Genomic DNA, 23327 nt, shown 5'->3' on the forward strand with positions numbered 1-23327 from the left:
ATTGCGGTTCCAACCGAATAAAGGAGGAGGAGGAAGAAGGGGGTCTCTTGGAAGTCTCTTTTTGTACAAAGGTAGACGTGTATACAATATGTTGGGCTAGCGATCCATTTCAAGAAAGCTTTCAGTGTTGGTCACTTTGCAAAGGTAAACATGCCTTGTCTGATTTTATTGGTTTTTATTCAGCATATCGGCTTTTAATTACTATATCTGAGATGTATTTGATGAACTTGAGTGTAGGCATTGAAGGGTAGTGGCTGGTTATTCTTGTCTCTGCGTACAATGCTAGCAGGTGACATTCCTTCTCTTTTTTTCTTTTTTTGAACTGAAGTTCTAATTTGTTTCAATTTTAATTGCATGACACTATAAAACTTTTACAGGTTTATCTTGTAGACTTACAGTTTTAGACGTAAAGTATGAAACTTTTAGTTGCATGACATTCCTTCTCTTGAAGCGTTTTTTATCCATGCCTTTAGGACCAAGAGAAGTACGAAGAATCCTAGCAACAACTTTACTAGCAGAGATGTGTGATTTCTGAGCATCGATTCCTCGTAATCTAGTCTCCTGTTCTTGATCTCTTACTATAATAAACGGACGACCGTACTCATCGAATGCCAACGCCATTTTTTAGATCGATCTAGAGAGATGTGATGACTGCGAACGATGATTAATGAGAATATATTTTTCAGGAAACTACTCTCTCTCCCTCTTTCGCTAGTGTTTTGTGTGTTTTGTGAGAATATATGTCTCTTTCGCTTGTTCTTCACAGCTACCCAATTTTTTAAGTGTATAGATACTTATGAGTGCTCCTTGCCCTGCAGCTCGTTCTGGACTTAGACGAGACTCTAGTATGTGCTTACGAGACATCTAGCTTGCCCGTCATTCTTCGCAGTCAAGCTATAGAGGTAGGACTTAGTTGGTTTGAGTTGGAATGCTTATCTTCAGACAAGGTTTGCCTTTTTGTACTTTCTGATCTGGTTTACTTGTTAATAACTTGTTTTCAGAATGAAATCCCACTTAAAAGATTATTTATATATAATTGAAGGAGTATGACGGAAAGCCTAAGGTGAATCATGTGTATCTAGCCCGGTAAGAACTGGACCTATGTGTTCCAAACCAAGGACTAGATAGGTAGCTTCTTCTACTTTCCCACACTGAATTTCCAAAAGGCCGCTGGAGGTTTTCGGCCTTTAAGGGTCAACAACCGAAACGTCATCCTAGTACCCTTCAACAAGCCAGAAGCTGAATTTGATCTTCTCATTGGTGATTGGTATTCCTATGACTACAAGGTAATTTCTTACACTTTTACTCTTTTTTCTTTTAATCTTCTTGTTATCTAACTTCTAAGAGTGTTAAGCATGCATCTGTTCAATGAAGACCTACTGCCCTCATTAGTGAAATTCTACTGAAAAATTCTACTGAAAAACCTACTGCCCTTATTGTTACGACCCACCCACCCAACTAAACCAAGGCATGAGCAATTCTACTGAAAAATGGTTACCCAAAACTCCCTCATTAGTGTGATTTCATTTTTACTGCAAAAAATATTGTTAATGTACACTTTCACGTATGAATTTGATTTTAATGTGAACTTGGTAAAATTTAACTCGAATTTTTGTTTATACTATTTTACCAGGATTTGAGAGGACGTTTATCCGCCAAGTCTGATTATGATGAGCTCTACCCTACTGAGTGAAACTGAGTGATCTTACACTAATCAGCTCCTTATCAGCTCTACCCTACTGAGTGAAACTGATCAGCTCTACACTAATAAGCTCTACCCTACTGAGTGAAACTGAGTGATCTTACAATTTCAGAATTCAGGACCATCATATGGTGTTGGTTGAAACTGAGTGATCTTACACTAATCAGCTCCTTATGAACGGAAAATGAGCTGAAGACTTGGACAAATTTAATGATCGGCACGAGTCGTTTAACGTTACACAAGGTCAGATACAATTTTCACCATCAGTTCAATATCAATATTGGCCAATCTTATTCCGTTCTTGTCACAGCCAATCAACTCGACACTATGGACTACTTTATGGTAGCAAATCCAACACAATCAAATAGTAGTATCATTGGCGTAGGAGTGCTACATTATGCCAATTCTACAACCCCGCTTCGGGCCATTGCAGTTGGACCCAATCCAATGGATCGAGAGTTTTCGAAGAAATCAAGCTAGATCAATCGGGTGAGACATTTTATTCTTCGCCTTCGCTTTTTATTCTTCGCTTCGCTTCTATTCTTACATACGCTTTATTCTTCGCCTTCGCTTTAATCTTCTTCTTCGCTTTATTTTTCTGCCTTCTCACATCACGGTTTATTTGAAAGGTTTGATCCCCGGACAATTTCTTGGGAGAGTGTTCCTAGTATGAAGACAAGCGGGGAGGCCATTCCGTGGCTGCTTTTAATGAAAAGATGTAAGTTCCTTAATTAGATAAATATGTTAAGTATTGGTTTGCATGTCCTCTTTGTTATAGTTATATTATGACCTTGGTTTGCGGTTATTGCACAATGGCGTAATTTCATTTGTCGGACAATTGTAATTCAAAGATAGTGTATCTTTGGGCAGATTGTATTGATTAAAGTCCAAATATCGAGTGAACATGGCTATGGTAGGTGTGCTTGTTATGTTTACAAGTATTTAAACGCACACATTTACAATATTTTCATAGGCTTTCTTTGCCTAGGGACCATATAATATATTCTCGAATCGGACAAAGATATATGATGAACAATTTGCACCGCAGATATGCCTTTGGGGTTTTGACGGAACTAGAAATGTTTCGTGAAGGTCGAGGTATTGGATCCTCGCTTTGGCTCTTGGACGATGGTGATTCGATGCATCAACCAAGGGTATCTCTTTGGAGCAGCGGTTGTGATCGGTGAATCAATTTATGTAATTGGAGGGTATAGTCGTTCAAACTTTATTGACACCGTAAGTTAGAGCCATCAATTTCTTTTTAAAACCGTCTATCGCCAAGCATCATCACAAACCGGATCAATTTCTTGTCGATGTTCTAGTGATGTTGGCTTACTTATCTCAACTGGATCAAAAATCTTGCTTGTTGTACCATTTATTTCAGTCTTTCATAACTATTAAAGTCTAAGGAGCATGCTTTTCATGTTTTTATGGTGCTCAGAGTTTGCTGCTCTGTTGTTCATCTTTTATCCTTTAGTACGAACACAAAATGCACCTTCAAATGCTTTTAGAATTAAATAATTTACCACCCAAAGCGTATACCAATCAGAAAATAGTGTTACTCAAAGCATGGAGATGTTTACTAGCACATGATATTGTTCTCGATTGGCATTGCCCAAAGTAAATTCTTGTGATTATTGTTTTTTAATTGCAGGGTTCTCAATTTTAAAATGGAGCAGAAGGTGTACACAAAGGAGGAGATTATTTGGAGCTACATCGAATATCTATGAATCTAGTGTGACACTTGATTTCAGTTTAACTTAAGGAGTTTTCTTTCTTATGTGCAAATAAATTAAATTTCTTGTGTTTCTCTAGGAATGCAATGCAATCAAGTCAGTGGTGACAATGCAATCTTGTCCATAATGCCACAACCAATGGCTGAGATTCGAGAGGTAATCTCGGGATTTACATAAACAGTTAGAAGATAGACTTCTTTATTTGAGATGTATAAGGTTTTCTCCCGTAAGCACTAGTTAGTTAGTAGTCAACGTCCAAAGTTTGGTTAAATCTATGATCTCCTATATTGTTTTGTGACTCTTGTTTCGATGTAGGTTACTTATAATTTTCTGAGATGGTCTTATTGTATTATGGGGACTTGAAGAAAGTAAGGGAATTCTTCTTATGGGTGGAAACATGCTGTCATAATCGAATGAAACAAAGAAAGTTACTTCTTCATGTTGGGCATGCCCCTTTGGAAGTAAAGTCGTTGCTGGATATAGTAATGGAGAAGTATACCTTTGAAGTGTGCCACCACTTTCAAATCCAGGTGCGATAATATCAGCAAATAGGGAACTAACTTTGCCGCAAAATGTCCTTCTGTGTAAACTTTGCTATTTTACTTGGTTGGCGGGGCGGGGTGTTTAGAACATTTATGTTGTTCTTCATTACTTTTCGTTGTGGATGAATAGAAAGAATTTAATTGTTAGATCAAGTTATTGATGAATGGAAGAATTTAATTGATACATTGTAGACTGAAAAGGGTGCAGGTGGCCCCACATATAAAAGGGCCAGAAAAACCATTTTTTTTAAAAAATGACAAATAATTAGTAACGGATAGGTAATCGTTAGGAATGTAAATAATAAGTAACGGATAAGTAACCGTTAGTAATGGAAAATTAGTAACGGTTAATAAATGTCAGAAACGGAAAATACCAACACTTTATCAGTTGCAAACAAATGTTGGGCGAAATTAATAAACGTTGGAAATGAATTGTAACGGTTTTTATGTCACTGAAATTAATTTTAGTAACGTATATTATCCGTGACTAATTTTAGTAACGAAAAATAAACGTGACTAATATCCGTTACTGTCGATTGTCACGCTTTTGTGTCAACGCAAGATAACCATTACTAATATTTTTAGTGACGGATGCATATCCGTTACAAATCAATCCATATGGTGTAGTGACGCCATCCAATTAATTTGACGGTTTGACTAAATTGAAATGTTTTGAAAGTACAATGTTTATTTGAATTAAAAAAAATATATGTTGTCTGTTTTGAAACCAACTGCAAAGTTTGATGTATTTTTTGGTCTTTTTCTCTTGAAAATATCATATAGAAATGGCTTTTGCGCAACGTCGAAATGGTCCTGATGTAGTGGGATCGTTCTGATTGTTACAACCTCTAACGTGATTCTGAAATAGTTGAGCATAAATGCATAATAATTTGGGTAGCCCTTCAGAGAACTTGTGAATTGATGAACTCTCTTTTTTTTTTTTACATAAAACTAGGTTCAAAACCCTGATTCCGGTCTTTATTAGCCTAAAACCCGTTGACTTTTTGAATTATGTCTAAAGCCCACCCGGTTTGTAAAAGTGCGAAATAAAGGTTTCGTTTTCGGTGAGTTTGTGAGAAAAAACCAACCGCACCTTTATTGTTTTTTCAAAATACCTTACATACCCTTTTATATGAAAGTTGTTACTTAATTTCTTTCTTCCTCAATTGGCAATGGTGATTTCTCATATCGTGATTTTAGACTGAAATTGAGACCGTCTTTTCTTTTTTCTTCTTTGTTCTCCTTTCGCTGGACTTTCTAGAACTGTCACCACTAAGGTACATTTATTTACACCTACACTTCTATTATTATGTTATCTAGGGCAAGCAAAAGATGGAAATTGACTACTGATAATTTAACTTATCGTTATCTCTGTATTTGATCATTGTTTTCATTGAATAATATAACTTGCACTCTTTTGAGATAATGGAATTGTTGTACTTTTTAGTTTCATTTCAATTTTGTGTTGTAGGATGGATTTTACTGTTCTTGGAGTTATATCCTACAAAAATTTGACTCTCGCGAGTCGTATTGGTCCGTCTTCTTCAATTATCGATGTCAAAATGAGATTTCGATGAATTTCCCTTGCATACATGTTATTGCCTGTATTGGTAGTAAGGGTGATTCCTTTTATGGCTACATTGATGAAGGATATACGGTGATCGTGTTAAGGCAATGCTACTCACATTCTATCAAGCCAGTTCCGAATGGTTTTATGCCAAGACGCATGCCTGATTCTCCTGCGGTTTATCCGTGTAGTCCGAAGATTGGTCCTGGTAGACCCAAGAAGAAAAGAATTGAAAACACCGGTGTGATTCGTTAGTCTATGATCAGTTTTGATGTTCTCGGCAAACCATATGTTTTTAGTTGTCTTAATTGAGATTTTTAAGTTTGGTCTTTTGACATTTATTAATGAGAAATTGATATTCATTGTATACCTTTATGGAATGTTGATACTCATTTGAGATTATTCGCTAGTCGGTTTGTTTTATTTTTCATTTGTTATAATGAAATTTATAGTCTGTAAAATTATTCATGTTGTAGGTGTAATTGATAGTGCAACATTCATGTTGCAGTCTGTTGCAGTATGTTGCAGTCGTAATTGAGAGTGCAACATTCATGTTGCAGTTGTAATTGATAGTGCAACATTCATGTCGCAGTCGTAATTGAGAGTGCAACATTCTTGTTGCAGTTGTAATTGATAGTGCACCATTCATGTTGCAGTCTGTTGCAGTCGTAATTGAGAGTGAAACATTCATGTTGCAGTTGTAATTGAGAGTGCAACATTCATGTTGCAGTCTGTTGTAGTCGTAATTGAGAGTGCAACATTCATGTTGCAGTTGTAATTGAGAGTGAAACATTCATATTGCATGCAGTCGTAATGCATGCGACTTACTGAACCCATCTCTTTTAAAGGAGACTTCTCCATTTTACAGGTGCCATGCTATGTATTGCAACTACATAGTTTGATGCTTCCTTTTAAACTTGGTGTTTTTGTCTTTGGAATCATGTACTTATAATGTAGACAAAGCTAACCCCATTTATTAGACACTTGGAATTTAGGAAGCAACTGGCTGATGAGGCATTCAACATCTACTGATACAAATTGCAGGGATTGTAGGTCATCCTATATAGGGTCTGAACTTTACTACACATTCACTATGATGCCCACCAACACAACAAAACATTACAATGGACAAGGATACTATTCATAACAACAATCACAATTCACAATAATGAACCTAAGCACAAAATGAGATTTATGAAGTACCAAATTCTCAAGAAATGACGAAACAGAAGCCTCAATACCACAACCTTTAATCAATTTAGGCATAAAAAAGTAACCAAACTTTACAATTATGCTAACATTTTCTTAACTGCCCATCATTCCAATTCAAGATCCATAACCATCATCAATTATAACTGGTTACAGAAATTTATGCCAATAACACTAGATTGGCATTGTAATCAAACCATCTCAGATCTGAACTAGCTAAAACGAATGAAGAAATCAACCAAAATAGAGAACACCAGAAACCCTAATTTCATTCACAAAAGATCTAACTCTGATTTATAGGTTCCAAATCAACTATATATTACATCGACACCACTAACATTGAAACATTCTAACACTAAATACTAAAGACAGAAACATTGAAACAAACCCTAAACAAACATCTTCAAGAACTAGTAAATTTGGTAGCCGCCTTGGTGCCTTCAGAAACGGCATGCTTAGCCAATTCAATAAGAAGAACAAGACGAACAGTAGTCTGAATCTCTCGAGAAGTGATGGTGGGCTTCTTGTTGTACCTTGCAAGCCTTGAAGATTCCTGAGCTAGTTTCTCAAATATATCATTAATGAAACTGATGAGGTATCAAACTGATAGCACTAATAAGGAATTTTGTATGCCTTCAAAACTGACCAAACATCAATATTTGCTTTTATTGTGGTCTTAACATTCACCCTATTTTCAATAAAGACACTAAAAAGATTTGCAAACGGTGTATCCATCATTTTTTCCTTATGCACTTCCGTTATATCAGCTCTAATCAAATCCATAATATCAATCATTGACTTTAAACTGGACCTATAATTCAACAACTCGCTTTTCACCAAATTTTCTTTACCTTTCTCCTCTATCTTTTCTTTTGCCTTTCGTTTTGGGTTTTGCTCGTTGAGATAGTTGCATCTTTTGTTTGTTTCGAAGGCTTTCGGTTTAGATTTAGCGACCTTCTTCCTTGCTCAAGCGAAACTCGAAGAAAACTAATGAATTAGTAGCTTGTTGCAACCAATTACGACCGCAACATGAATGTTTGAAGGTGTTTTTTTACTACAACATGGATGTTTTGATGGAAAACATGCCTCAAAACTCAAACAAACATCACCAATTTAAACCTCAAACAACACTCATGTTGCATTCAACCCAAAATACTCATGTTAAAAGTGGGATTTGGCAATCGCAAAGATCCATGTTGCATTGGGATTTGATAGTGCAACATCCATATTGAGGTGGTAAGTGGCGGTCTGCAAAATGAATATCTAAGTATATTCGATGCAACACTCATGTTGCGATTGAATACATTCAACACACTTTAACCAATTTTTCATAAAATGAAAATCCTAATATATCAAAATTGTGAAACTATCAATGAAATTTGGTATCTAACCTTTTTGCCATCTTGTTCTCTTTTTTTTGTAGTAGATCTTGTGTTTGATTGCACATTATCGTTTGAATCTTTTCTTTTTTCTTCATTAGGGTTCTTCATTTCGAAATTTGGGTTTAATTTGAGGAAACTAGGGTTTAATTTGGGGAAGTAGGATTAGGGTTTCAAAATTTAGGTTTAATTTGGGGAATTAGGGTTTTGAAATTTGCATATGTTGTTGACTGCAACATGAATGTTGCATATTTGTCTAGTTTGATTTCTGTTTAAGGGACAATTGTGTAATATTGCCAACAAATGGATCGGATGGGCATTTGAATAATTAGAAAAAGCTGTGTCTTTTTTCCGTAATTAAATTGAAACACTGGGCTTCAAGCCCATTCTCTGCTTTTTTTAATTTGTAAACTATTTCAATTCCTTTTTGGGTTAACTAGTATTACTCCCCACTAGATGAGCCAATTAGGATTTCCCCCCACTAAATGGGAAATTAGGGTCTTCCCCCTAAACACGCGGTCAATTTGGTTTGGCTGTTAACTTTCAAGTCAAATAATTGAAAATTACACAAATGCCCTCATTGTTTTCAAAAAGAAAATGTTTAATTTTAATTAGGTGGGGGCATTTATGTTATTTTCAGTTGTTTGACTTGAAAATTAACGGTCATACCAAGTTGACTGTGAGTTTAGGGGGAAGACGCTAATTTTCCCATCTAGTGGGGCTAACACTAGTTCACCCTTCGTTTTTTTTGTTTGCTATTGGTTTATCTCTTTCAAGCTTAATTTTGACCACTGTTTTTGAAGTTTGTATTTCTCCGCTACATTGTTTCTGAAATCACAAAACCAAACTAAATACCTGCTCCCAGATGGAAAGTCTGGTTTCCAGGAAAAGCTCGATCTCCTGATAAGTCTTAACCACATCTTCAAGTTTGTGATTCATCTCCTAATATAGCAGGAAACAATTCTCTTGAACTGTTTAATCAGAAAGAGAATTGTCTGCAACTTATGTCAGGTGGATATCAAATTTTGTGCTGTGGTCTGGGAAAATAGCAATCTGTTTTCCTTCCCAAAAGTTTACTTCAGTAATCTGAGTTTGTATTTCATAGGGCTTTGTTGCTTTAATTTGTTTAAGGTTTGCGACATACATAATAATTTGTTTCCAAATGGTGCTCTTCAGTACATACATGGATTATCTTTTTGCAAATTATTTGGCTTTCTTGACTACTCAGCAAGTTAGGATGTATAGTTGAATAAATAAGATGTAAGAAATCCCAATATTAGACCAGCGACTTTGGCATTTGGTTTTTAAGGGTCACGAGCCTTCTTTCTTCATATCTCCCCTGCAGAGCTAATTGTCTTGGCGAATTCACTACTTACATCAGCTAGACTGTTACTAAACTCTCTCTCTCTCTCTTTTTTTTTTTTTTTATCTTTGGATAGTTTACTATTTACCTCGGGTAGAATGTTAGTAAACTTATTCGTTTTGGTCTTTGTCAGAACTGGCATCAACATGTCCGCTATATAAACGCCGACCATGTCCTTGACCAGAATTTGATGAGTTCAACGATAGAATACCACAGGCTGACGAGACCTGAAGTTGATTCTAACTTTGTGAAGTTCTTGGTGTAAATTCCTGTTTGCTAAGTCTCAGTACATATTCAAATTTCTATTTTGTATACTCGATCTCATTACAACAATGCTCTTATCATTCACTCTTTACCATTTTCCATTTTTTGTTTCTATTGATTCATTTGGTAGGTCTCGAAAAGGTGGTGACTGGTGACTGCTAACGTTTACGGAATTTGTGGAATTCTATCCATTGGAACGGTTCTGTACACCTAGTCTCGTCCAAGGCATTTTCTTCAAGGAGGCGGTGCAGAAGATCAGGAACCACATCAGTCACATAAACATGCACACGTAACATGGAAAATCACTGGCCTGCAGCATGGCTTAGAAGAAGTAATAGTTAGTTGGTAAGGAAGTAAATAATATCATTTGTGTTCTCATGAAGCCGATCCATTTAGTATACCTATATGAAGTTGCAAAAGTAATGTATACAGACTACGATTGGAAAGGAGGAAATGTAATGTGAACAGAGTTTTTTTTATGATGCGTAGGAGGAAACGAGGCTAGAAAATTGAGATGTGAGCAAAGCGTGGTTCTGTACTAAGCTAAACAAACACATTTTTACTTGTCCAAAGCCCGATACACTTGTCTATGATCTTTGGAGTGAACGGTTTCATTTATCTGATTCACATTGATTTTTTGATGTTCCTTTTCATTTCTTTACTGTTCTTGAAGGTACCGATAATTTGCATTAAAGACCAACATTGTGATTCCAAAGTTAGCAGTTTGCGGCAAAGTTTATGGTGAAAATGGAAAAGAAAAGTATCCCTACAAGTTCGTTTTACAAATAAACATTACGTCTAACAGCAATTAAAGTTTTAAACAAATTTGTGGGTTAAATTTACTAATGGAATCACTAAAGCTCAAAAACACTGTGCGAATGCCATTAAAAAGCAAATTACCGTATTCCAGACTTCCAGTGGTCTAAAGTGGAGTTTTTGCAAAACTTTGTTTATTAGTTTCTTGAACTACTGAATTACAAACGCTGGTTTCCGAATTGTGTTGACGGAATAGTCCAGTGAAATCCACTAAATAAACTAGTTAATTTCTCCAAATCAATCTATCACCACTATGCAACGTACGTCTGCATTCTGCAAGCTAGGACCTGGTATTGTTAATGACTTAATGTCTTATGTCTGAAAGACTGAAACTGTCTCTTAGTCGGGCCACCTAACAAAGTGTATGTATCTTTGTACTTTGCACTTCTCATCAATAAAGATTACTTCTAAAAAAAAATGCATGTGGACTATGCTATCGTATATAATATGATGATGAAGATTCACTTTATTATACTTGACCATTTTACTTCGTACATGATTAGCACACCGCCCTTCTAACTCCACACATTCAAACCATTAGAGAAGAAAATTGATTCACTTCGAAATAAATAATTGATAGGTCAATTATTGCCCGGTCATAACTTAACATTGTTCTATTTCCTTACAAAAGTGATGAAAATTAAACACTCGAGCTCGCACTACTGAAAGTGAAAACACCTGACAAACCAATCACCCCTACATACAGTTTCCTCCCATACTTGACATGATTACCTTGATGGCCTTTGCATGCGTCCACAAGTCCACAACGATAGTAGGAAAGGAAAGTGCTTAATACACTTGTTCACATCCATGAACATGTCAACGAATTTTAAACCACCCACCATCGCCATCACCACATGCCCATATCGATGCTTCCACCAAGTATCGAGATATTTCTTGTCCACTTGCATGCCCCGACTGTCCATTCTTTTTACAGGTGATCTAGGAACATACCTAGAGCTACTTTGAGCCAGACTTGTTTATGACTATGGAACAACTTCAACTTCTCTTCATGTAGCATTGAATGTTGCAACATTGTAACATGCGTTTGTTATGCCCCTCAAAAACTATGGAACACACCAAATCTATGCAACGGAAGCGAACAACCAACGATAAACGCAAAATAACAAACTGTAGAATTAAACAACTAATTAAAAAGACAAACACAAGAATTTATAGTGGTTCGGTGCCAATACGGCAACCTATGTCCACACGAGAAGAAAGGTTTATTGCTTGATTGATTTTGGTTTGTGTTACAGAGGTGTTTATATAGCACAATATGAGTGCATATTCGTGTCTCTTGTTTCTAAAATGATTGAAGACTTTCCTTTATAGAAACCATACGAATCTATCGAACCTCTGTCAAAACCGACTAGGGTGCGCCCGCGCCTTTATCATGTGCAACCTGAGCGCGCCCGTGCCTTCTCTGACTTCTCCCACACTCCCCTTCAAGTTGGTGCAAAAATATCCAGCGAACCCAACTTGGAGAGAATATCATGGAACTTGGAAGCTGGAAGTCCCTTGGTAAAAATGTCTGCAAGCTGTTGGTCACTTCGAACAAAGGAGGTAGTGACAATGTTAGACTGTACTTTTTAACGCACAAAATGACAGTCAACTTCAATATGCTTAGTTCTCTTATGAAACACTGGATTTGCAGCAATGTGCATAGCAGCTTGATTATCACAGTAAAGTGTAGTTGGCAGATGCAACCCAAAACACAAATCCTTCAGAAGAGCGCGAAGCCATATGATTTCACTGGTGGTGGAAGTCATAGCCCTGTACTCAGCTTCTGCACTAGAACGAGCCACTACATTCTGTTTCTTGCTCTTCCAAGTGACTAAATTACCTCCCACAAAGGTACAATAACCGGAAGTAGACCGTTGATCAACTTGACATCCTGCCCAATCAGCATCTGTATAAGCAGTAATAGATGTATGCCAATTTTTCCGCATCTAAATACCTTTGCCTGGCGACCCTTTCAGATACTGCAGTATTCTAGAAACTGCATTCATATGTGGAGTCCTTAGAGCATGCATAAAACGACTAAGTAAGCTTACTGCATAAGAAATATCTAGTCGGGTAATAGTTAAATATATCAACTTACCAACTAATCACTGATACTGACCAATGTCAGTAAGAAGATCACCGGTGTTGTCCAACTTGGCTCCACTGTCAGTTGGAGAATCAGATGGTTTTACCACTAGCTTACATGCTTCACTCAAAAGATCCAACACATACTTTCTTTGATTAAGAAATATGCCTCTCTTTGAATAAGCAATCTCGATCCCAAGAAAGTACTTCATAATACCCAGATCCTTGATGGAAAATTTCTTTTGCAGTAACTCCTTGAGCTTAGAGATTTCGATATGGTCATTACCCGTAATAACTATGTCATCAACATAAATAAGAATAATAACCAAGCCTGACCTGCTAGATTTAACAAATAAGGAAGGATTAGCATCACTTCGCTTAAGGCCGGTCATAACTAGAACAAAACTGAGCTTGGCATACCACGCTCGTGGAGATTGTTTAAGTCTATAGATAGCCTTTTTTAACTTCCATACTAATCCAACCTTAGTCACTTTCGGATGTCCAGGTGGGAAGCTCATATACACTTCTTCTTTAAGATTTCTGTGTAAGAATGCATTTTTCACATCCATTTGAAACAATTTCCAGTCTTGATTTACAGCTAGAGATACAAGAACTCTAATCGTGTTCATCTTTGCAACTGGTGCAAAAGTCTCCCTGTAGTCCTGACTATATGTCTGGGTAAATCCCTTTGTAACGAGTCGAGCTTTAGACCTCTAAGGAACCATCACTGTTGAACTTGTTCTAAACACCCAACGACAATCAACTATTTTCTTTTCGTAAGGTAGCATAACAATCTCCCAAGTTTTATTCTCGTCTAGAGCGTGCACGAAGTTCTTCTTGCATCACCGTTCTCCATACTGGACGAGAGTTAGCTTCTCTAAAGTTCTTGGGTTCTTGCACATCATCGACTATACTCAAGAAAGCATGATGAGATGAAGTGATATTGGCATACGTTATATACTCCTGTAGCGGATATGGAACGTCATGCAAGGAATAAAAATTCCTGTGAATCACTAGAGGATGCAGTTCTCTATCAGATTTATAGTAATCCTTGAGAGTTACTGGAGGTCGTCTCTCTCGTTCAGATTGTCAAGAAACTGGAGGAGCACTAGAGCGTGCCCACGCCTTTTCTATTGGACATGGATGAAGACCAGAGCGCGCCCGCGCTTCAGTTGGCTCAATCTAGGAGCGCGCCCGCGCCTCTTCTACTGGACATGGACGAAGACCAGAGCGCATCCACGCCTCAGTTGGTTCAGCCTGGGAGCGCGCCCGTACCCTTGCTTCAGTAGAACCCAATTCTTCAGCAGCGGGAACTATACCTTCTCCAACCATTGGGACAGGAACACTGCCTTCACCAACTGCTAGGAGAGGTGCCAAATCAGCCGTAATAGCTGGGAGAGGTACCAAATCTGCCAAACACTCCCCCTGGGACTGATTCCCAAGTACAGCTGAATCGTGAAAGAAAGCTTCAGATTCCACAAATTGTACATCACGAGAGACAACCAGTTTTCTTGTCGCTAGATTGTAACATATGTAGCCTTTCTGTATGGTAGAATAACCAACAAAAAAACATCGAGTAGCCCGAGCATCAAATTTATCTCGATGAATAGCTTGCTGATGCACATAACAAACACACCCAAACACTCGCAGATGAGAAAGATCCAACGGACTGGATTTGAGCACTTCCAATGGGGATTTAAAACCGAGAACCCGACTAGGAAGATGATTAATCAAATAAGCAGCAGTTAAGATGCCATGAAACCAATATTGCTTAGGAACATTCATGCCCAACATAAGAGCACGAGTGATCTCCAAAAGGTGTCTATTATTTCTTTCAGCCACACCATTCTGCTGAGGTGTGCCAACACAACTAGTTTGATGAATTATCCCCTAGGTACGAAGGTACTCAGGTAACAGACTTTTACAAAACTCAGTGCCATTGTCAGATCTAAACATCTTGATTTTTGCACCAAACTGATTAGTAATCATAGTATGAAAATCTTTGAATACATTCACAACCTCAGTTTTCGATTTCAACAAATATAACCATGTAGCACGAGATTTATCATCAATAAACAACACAAAATACTTATAGCCATCATAAGAATTAACGGGAGCAGGTCTCCATAAATCAGAGTGAATTAACTCAAACAACTTATTAGACACAAAATTCGAGTGTGGAAAAGGTAAACGAGTTTGTTTAGACAATTGACAAACAATCACAAACATTATCAGAGTTTATAGAAACATGTGGAAACAAATTTGACAGGACATGCATCTAGATGGATGCCCAAATCTTTTATGCAAAATGCGACTTTCAAGTAACCCACTAGCTTGACACGCCCTTTTATTCAACTTTAACAAATAGAGTCCATTGGAATAAATTATTCCTTCACCAATCGTCCTTTTTGACTTTTGATCCTGAAAGACGACAGAGTTAGGAGAAAAAATGACATCACAATTTAAAGAATTTGTAAGTTTGCCAACAGATAGAAGTTGGACAGGGAAAGAAGGAACAACTAAAGCGTCACTCTTGAGACTTTGATTAAAAAACTTCACTTGACCACTACCTAGAATGGGAATGGTGGATCCATTGGCTATGGAAATATTATGTTTGTCGATTTTGGACACAAAATTATGGACAGAGGCAGGGCAATTAGCCATATGATCAGTAGCTCTCGAATCAATTATCCATGAGTTACTATTTTCTGGTATAGTAAAATAGGCATGTAAATTACCTGACACATGAGTTGAGACAGACTGACCCTTGCTAGATGGCATGGACTTAGTGAGTTGTTGGAGAATTTGACTCAACTGATGACTAATATCTGAGTTGGACATTGATGTCTCGGCTACTGCTGCATGCTCTTTCTTGGACAGTTCCTTTTCCTTTTTCAGATGCGGATATAACTCCCAACAATGGTCCTTGGTGTGCCAGTTCATTCCATAATGATCACAGTGAGACGGTTCTCGTTTTCCTTTACCTTTTTCAAATCCCTGTGATTTCTTTCGAAAATCGTTTTCTGCAAGTAATATAGTAAATTCAGAGATTGAGGACTTCACCTCGGAGTTCATGGTTTTTTTCCTTGTTTCCTCTCTCTAAATAGTTGCACAAACAGCAGCAAGTGTTGGAAGAGTGTTTTCCATTAGAATATTGCTTTCCAGATTCTCATATTCAGGTTTAAGACTACGAAATACGGTGAAGATTTTATCCTCTTTAGCCCGTTTCAAAAGAGTCTTAGCATCTGTGGTGTGTGGATGATATATGTTTAACTCATCCCACAATTTCTTCAAATTCCCAAGGTGTTATGTAAAAGTCTTCTCACCTTGTTGCAAAGCACCGATTGCGAGTTGAAGTTCAAAAACACGGGCAGAATTGTTTTGGTTTCCATATAAATCTTTAATTGAATCCCACATCTCTTTTGCAGAATTAGAGAAAGTAAAAAATTTAGCAATAGTTGACTCCATAGAATTGAGTAACCAAGATAGAACAAGCTGATCATTGGAAACCCAATTCTCAAATTCGGCATCATCAATGGCAGGACACACCTTTGCACCATTAATGAACCTTAATTTCCTCTTGCCACCCAGAGATAGCGAAACAGCCCTAGACCAAGGTATATAGTTTGTTCCATTCAAGAGAATTGATGACAACTTCCAACCAGGATTAGAATCAGTCTCTGTTATAACAGCAGACTTTGGGTTTGGTTTTGGATCTGACATAGTGTATTGCGTTTATCTAGATTAATTTAGAGAAGAGATTAAGCGCTCCGCTCTGATACCATGTAGAATTACACAACTAATTAAAGGGACAAACACAAGAATTTATAGTGGTTCGGTGCCAATGCGACAACCTACGTCCACAGGAGAAGAAAAGTTTATTGCTTGATTGATTTTGGTTTGTGTTACAGAGGTGTTTATATAGCACAACATGAGTGTATATTTGTGTCTCTTGTTTCTAAAAGGATTGGAGACTTTTCTTTATAGAAACCATACGAATCTATCAAACCTCTGTCAAAACTGACTAGGGCGCGCCCGCGCCTTCTCTGACTTCTCCCACACAAACCAATCAACCAAATAAGAGAGACGAAGATTTACGTGGTTTGGCTTGAGCCTAATCCACAACATTCAATTTGTTATGCCCTAAAAACTATGGAGCACACCAATTCTATGCAACGGGAGCGAACAACAAACGATAAACGCAAAATAGCAAACCAATCAACCAAATAAGAGAGACGAAGATTTATTTGGTTTGGCTTGCGCCTAATCCTCCAAATAATCCTTTCTTATGGCCTCACAAATTTCTCATATAACAAACAACCAATTGTGTAGGCAGTTTACCAATGAGTTTGGACATGAACAAAGTTCTCAAGAAAGGCACCGAATCCCAAATCCTATCAACCAATTTTGTCTTACCTTCTAATTTCTAAACCCTAACTTTGTTTATATAGTGTAACTTAAATTTCGGTGAGATACGAAATTTCAATCTATTTCAACAAATGGATGCCAAAATATCATACTTCATTAATGAGATACCGAAAAATCCAACTATAGTCGGATTGTTTTCTCAATTTCAGTAATAAGATACCAAATTAGCTTCACTTGCTCGGTAACTAGATGCCATCTCCAATTCATTTGCCCTTGGAGATTGTATAACAATTTCTTGAAGAATTGGGTCACGAAAACAAATGTATGCTTGAAATGCCAAGAACAATGAACAAGGTGCGAGGTTTGCATTAAGGCCACAAAGCCACGGTGGTGCAAACATAACATCAAGACAAAAATGATACCTACGGAGCAGACATTTCCTTATGGGAAACGAATGAATAAGATTAAAGACTTATTGGGGGTACAACTAGTAACCCCTCCTATCAAATATCTGGGGTTGCCTCTCACTACAGCTAGAATCAGTACCACAGACTATTTACCACTGATTGAAAAAATCACCATGAGAATGTCTAACTAGAAGAACAGGTCCTTATCTTATGCGGGCAGATTACAACTCATACAGTTTATCCTATCATCTTTTCATATATATTGGGCAAAGACTTTTATCCTTCCAGTAGGTGTTTTGGACAAGGTTGCTAAACTCTGTAACAGATTTCTGTGGTTTGGTGATTTTTTGCAAGTGAAGATACATAAAGCTAGTCATGCAACTTTGAGGCTACATAAAGAGGAAGGTGGGCTGAGTATTATTGACCCTAGGGTATGGAACAAAGCAGCATACTGTGGGTTGGTTTTCAAGGTTACAACTAAGGATGAAAATCTATGGACAAAGTGGACTTGGGAGTACCACATTCGACAGAAACATTTCTGGACTATGAAGATTCCTTCGGATTGTTCGTGGGTTTGGAGGAGTATCCTGAAACATAGGAAGATTGCTCAGAAGTATGTTAGATGCTTGATTGCTAACGGGGAAGGTACAAGTTTATGGCATGATCCTTGGATATCCTCTATGTTGCTTATTCATAATGTACAGGCTAGAAATTTCATTCATGAACCAGACGATGCTAAAGTGAGTGATCTGATCACGAACGGTACATGGAATGATAAGGTCCTCAACTTGCCAGACGGTGAGTTAAAAACAAAAATCTTGCAGACTTCCATCAACGTCAATATGGCTTAGGATTTGGTAGTGTGGACTGCTACAAGCTCAGGTAGGTTCTCCACAAAGTCAACATATATGTCCATCAATCTGATCACGAACGGTACATGGAATGATAAGGTCCTCAACTTGCCAGACGGTGAGTTAAAAACAAAAATCTTGCAGACTTCCATCAACGTCAATATGGCTTAGGATTTGGTAGTGTGGACTGCTACAAGCTCAGGTAGGTTCTCCACAAAGTCAACATATATGTCCATCAAGTAGATGAGAGAAAAGGTTGGTTGGTATAAATTGGTGTGGGGCAAATATAATGTTCCAAAACATTCTTTCATCACCTGGCAACTGTTTGCTGGCTGCCTGGCTACCCAAGATCGGCTGATTCATAGAAAGCTTCTCTCTCATTCAGAGTGTTGTTTGTGTGGCGAGCAGCTTCCAGAAAATTTGAAGCATCTTTTCTTCAATTGTGCTTTCACAAAAAAGATTTGGGCTATGGTAAAAGACAGATTGGGGCTGGGAGTGGTGCACGAATCCTTTGCTGAGTGGCAGTTTCTGTTGCGCATAACTAGATCGAACTTGATCTCGAGTGAGATAATCAGAGTTATGATTTGTGCAATTGTGTATGGGATTTGGAACGAGAGGAATAGCGGGGAGGTTCGGGGAACAAAGCTCATAATCTTGATTCGATTAGCGAGTGCGTCATAGAAGATGAAAACTTACTTGCAGCGAGTTATCAAGTCCACTGATGACTCTTCTTCAGTGACAAGAAGGTTGATTGCGAGACTTGGAATTGATATTAGCATAAAGCAGCGATCGTATGAGCTAGTTAAGTGGACCAAACCACCGCTTGGGTTCGTCAAAATTAATGCTGATGGATCGGTGACTGAAGACTGTGCTTGTCACAGCCCGAATTTCTAAACAATTAAAAAATAAATATTTGAAATATAAATATCTCAAACATCACTCGGTTCAATTGTCTAAAAACCCAGGCTATGACAGGGTGGATACAACACATGTCAAAACCTAAAACCCACATCATAAAGAATTTTAACAACAAAAATAATCTCCAAAATTCTCTTTATTACTTTCTAAAAACTATCTTCCGTCCCAATAAAATATCAAACACTCTAAGAATAAGAGGTCTTCAACATCGTATTTTCATGTCATATAAAAAGAAAACTACGTTATTACATACTTCCAAAAGATCAGACCTAATAAAAATAAACTCCCGGACTGATCCAGATCAAATCCAAATCAAACACCGCGGTTCCACTGCCTTCCACCTATGTTCCCAAGAACACACCCACGTTGCCAAAACAAAGCAAACATGGGTCAGCAAAAATGGAATTTGCTGGTATGAGTAGACTAACCACATAAAACCATTATCATACTTTAATTATTTAAACAATCACTTTATATTATCCCATAACTTAATCATTCACAGCTTGGAAGACAGGTAGTTTCGTCATCTCAACCGGCATAATTTCTTCCCAAGCAAGACTTCCATTATATAACTCATTATAATAACTCGTTTTAATATCTAAACCATTGAATTAAAACTTACCGATATCCACTGCTGTATAAGGGTAGGACCGCGTCCCTGCACAAAATGTTATTAAGTCCTACCCTCCTGCAAAAGAAAGTTATAACTTCTATATAATATATGTAGATATCCTATATGTATTCAAAAGTAAGCCCAAACACACTCGCATAATCAAATTAATATCACTAACCCGTAAGGCGAATACCTTAGTTCCTCTCTAGGGCAGTCCAAACAATCTGGTCATTCATGGCACATTCAATGAATACCCGGGTCATTCATGGCACATTCAATGAATACCCATATATAAAGCTAACGGGCCATTTATGGCACATTCAATAAATGCCCACCTAACATATGACATAATCAGTCACAAAACTCAAATCCAAAACTTAAGGCGTGGAGAGTTCTAAAAGAGTGCAGTAAATTTGTTTACGCATTATTGAACTTTATTGCATATATTATTTTAGAGAACGGAGGAGTATCTTGATTCATGTATTTTTGATTTATGCGTTATTAATTTCATAGATGTATAAGTGTCATAACGTTGTGTATAAAATTGAAATATCACATAGTATTTAATACACATACCCACGTATATATAAAGGTCTTAGCCTAAAGCCAAGCATGCTAATAGCCCTAGACCTATCCTAATAGACCAAATCATAATCCGAGTTGAAAGTCAAAATGGGTCAATTGGTCAAAGTCAACTCTGGTCAACAGTCAACAGTCAACTCTAGTCAAAACCCCAAAGACTAAGGCCCAAAGGGTTTAGTCTTTCACAGGCCCAATCTAACATAACTTTAGCCCAAACTGAAATGTCAAAATTCAAAACACTTAAGCCCAGCCACTAAGTTCGGCCCAAGCACAAGCCTAGGCCCAAACCAAAGAAAATTAGAAACTGGCCCAACATAACTTAAACTAAAAGAGCCCCAAACAAAACACCCTAAGGCCCAAAGAACCAAACTAAAGTTCAAGGCCCAACAGAACAAACTTTTCGGCCCAAGGCCCAACTGACCAAACAGTGTCATCTTCTTCACCCCACCAGCCACCACCGGCTTGAATTCCGGCCACCACTCGTCCACCCATCAAACCAATTTTACTCCCTATAAGAAACCCAACAACATTAATGAAAACAAAAAGCCCAAATCATTCAATCTAAACATCACCAAAACTAGATCTGGAAGAAATTTCGGCCTCCATTAATGGCTTCTCCAAGCTCCACTCGACAGCACACACACACACAACCAATAACTACTCATCAAACTCCCAACCCACAACCAAAATAGTTCAAACAAATGTAATAGGATTTCGTTCATATCAGGCGATTCTCGGCGCTATTAGCGCGCACCTTCGAGCTAGAACAGCTCCTCCACAACCAATTCTACACCCACATCATTCCCATATACCCCGGACGGTTTGACCACCCATCTCTAAACTCCCGACAATCCACCAAAGCAAAACAACAAAAAAACAAAAGCGAATCATTTGGGTTTTTTTTGCTGCCACCATTGGCGGCTCTGTCGAAGCTCCCAACAGTTCTATCGGATGGATCAAACCCCGGGATCCACGGTAAATATAATCCTAAAAGTTCAAATAACAAAACGCGGGCGATTTCTTTCTTTGTTGGACTCGCGTCGCCGCCAGCGGCGACTTCGAAGTTCCAGCGGTTCAATACCGATTTCAGAGATTCAGCGGTTCAAATCAAATCTAAACATATCGTGAGAACTAAAAATTATAAAAAAACTGGTCGGAAACACTTTCGGCTGACAAAATCGTAAATATTAAGCAGGCCGAAAATCATAGTTTTAGTAGTGGTGAGAGATAAACTCTACTCACTGTGAAGGCTCTCCGATTATCAACCGGCTACCGGAAAAACCTTCCTTTCCTTCCTTCAGTAAAACTCCCATTTTTTTTTTTAAAACCACCATTTTTTTTTTTTCCAAAAACTCTACGTGAGAAAACTCCCCGAAAAACAAGGACAACACTTATCCATTTACCTACGAGCTTTTATCCGTATCTGATAGTTATCTATATTCAGTTTAACCTATTATTATTATTATTATTATTATTATTATTAGGAAAATAAAAGAATAAAACACGGGGTGTTATAATATACACACCTTAAAAGGATCTCGTCCCGAGATTCAAGGTAGAGTGTAGATTAACCAAACAAACAGTACATCAACCAATATATATATATATAAAAAAAGACATACGTGTATACGCAAGTATACACACCTTAAAAGGAATAAACGTAATTAGTTTTCTTCAATTGCCAACACTTAATTAAAATCATTCTTTTACAGTTCAACAGATTCATATCATCAACGACTTATACTATGTCCACTATCACATAGGATCAAAACACATACAATGTGATGCATGCACACTGGCTCACACACCAACGATATGCAAGTATACACTGGTTCACACACCAACGATGCATACTAACTCTCTACCATCACATAGGATCAAACACCAACAATGTGTGGTATGCACACTGGATCACACTCCAACGGTGTACATGTATACACTAGATCAAACTCCAACGATGCATACAAAGAGATGTTATGTATATTGGATCATACACCAATGATATACATAACTTGGACAATATATAAGAACTTTCAACTCCAACCTTTATCAAAAGGGTTTTTCTTATTCCTTGGGTACATTCCAAATTACTTAAATATGAAATTTTAAAATAACAATTTCTTCTTTAGCCAAAACTTACTTAAAATAGAAAACTCCGTTAGGAAAACAACACTATAACATGCTGAACAATTTCAATTATAAATTTCATAAGAGCTAACCGTTAAAACAACCAACATTTTATTTTCATAATCATACGATAAATTCTTACATGCTAAGTACCAATAAAGGAAACTAGCAAACAACAAATTCAAACATACCTAACATTAACCAGTGCAGTTCTTAGCATAGTGTCCCAGCTGTCCACATTTATAACACTTGCCTACTAGCTCATTGGGTTTAGAACATCTTGAATAGTATGTCCAACCTCCTGCCCAGTTCAAACAATTACCATCAAATCTCTTTAGCGAAGCACTCGGCGTCCCTTATTCACATGCTTATTGGTTTGCCTATTATATGGGCGATCTTGACTTTTCTCGCCCTTGACGTGGTTGACTAGAAATAAGGTGTAAGCTGGCTTGTTTTGGGGCATTCTCTTTAATCTTCTCATCTCTGGGTTTATTATCCAATTGTTCATATCTTAATGCCAAATCTAACACGCGATCGAAAGTTTCTGAATCAAAGGGTATCAAATAACTCGATAGATATGGCTCTAGTCCACGGATGAACTTCTGGTTCTTCTTTACTTGGGTATCTACTAGATAAGGAGCATACCTCGATAGTTCATTGAACTTAGTCACTTACTCCGTAACAGTTTTCCCTCCTTCGGTCAGATGAAAGAATTCCTCAGTTAATTGCTCCTTAACAGCATTAGGAACAAACCTTCCCTAAAATCTTACCTGGAAATCCTCCCAAGTCATA

At 37.5% G+C, this 23327-nt stretch overlaps 2 protein-coding genes and 2 long non-coding RNA genes across 6 annotated transcripts; 2 read left to right on the top strand and 2 right to left on the bottom strand.

The window, feature by feature from the left end:
• Nucleotides 1–569: 569 nt before the first annotated feature.
• On the top strand, nt 570–2118 carry LOC147517315 (uncharacterized). Of its 2 annotated transcripts, XR_015213835.1 has the most exons (4): nt 570–947; nt 1043–1286; nt 1634–1945; nt 2013–2118. It is a non-coding gene; the product is annotated as an uncharacterized LOC147517315 (long non-coding RNA). The 2 variants fall into 2 exon arrangements; XR_015213834.1 differs by having other exon boundaries at nt 1634–2112.
• Nucleotides 2119–7159: 5041 nt separating this feature from the next.
• Nucleotides 7160–7539, bottom strand: LOC147517316 (putative histone H2B.3). The gene is made up of 2 exons (XM_086593560.1): nt 7403–7539; nt 7160–7343 (listed from the first exon to the last, which is right to left on the bottom strand). Exons 1-2 carry the CDS (start codon nt 7537–7539, stop codon nt 7160–7162), a joined length of 321 nt encoding a protein of 106 aa, XP_086449686.1.
• Nucleotides 7540–8868: 1329 nt separating this feature from the next.
• Nucleotides 8869–10415, top strand: LOC147517317 (uncharacterized). 2 transcript variants are annotated; one of them, XR_015213837.1, is made up of 3 exons: nt 8877–9146; nt 9632–9759; nt 9893–10415. It is a non-coding gene; the product is annotated as an uncharacterized LOC147517317 (long non-coding RNA). The 2 variants fall into 2 exon arrangements; XR_015213836.1 differs by having other exon boundaries at nt 8869–9759.
• A 5353-nt stretch (nt 10416–15768) lies between these two features.
• Nucleotides 15769–16392, bottom strand: LOC147517318 (uncharacterized). The gene is made up of 2 exons (XM_086593561.1): nt 15996–16392; nt 15769–15914 (listed from the first exon to the last, which is right to left on the bottom strand). Exons 1-2 carry the CDS (start codon nt 16390–16392, stop codon nt 15769–15771), a joined length of 543 nt encoding a protein of 180 aa, XP_086449687.1.
• Nucleotides 16393–23327: the final 6935 nt, after the last annotated feature.

The sequence above is a fragment of the Coptis chinensis genome, chromosome 2 (assembly GCF_015680905.1).
Source record: "Coptis chinensis isolate HL-2020 chromosome 2, ASM1568090v1, whole genome shotgun sequence".
Taxonomy (NCBI): domain Eukaryota; kingdom Viridiplantae; phylum Streptophyta; class Magnoliopsida; order Ranunculales; family Ranunculaceae; genus Coptis; species Coptis chinensis.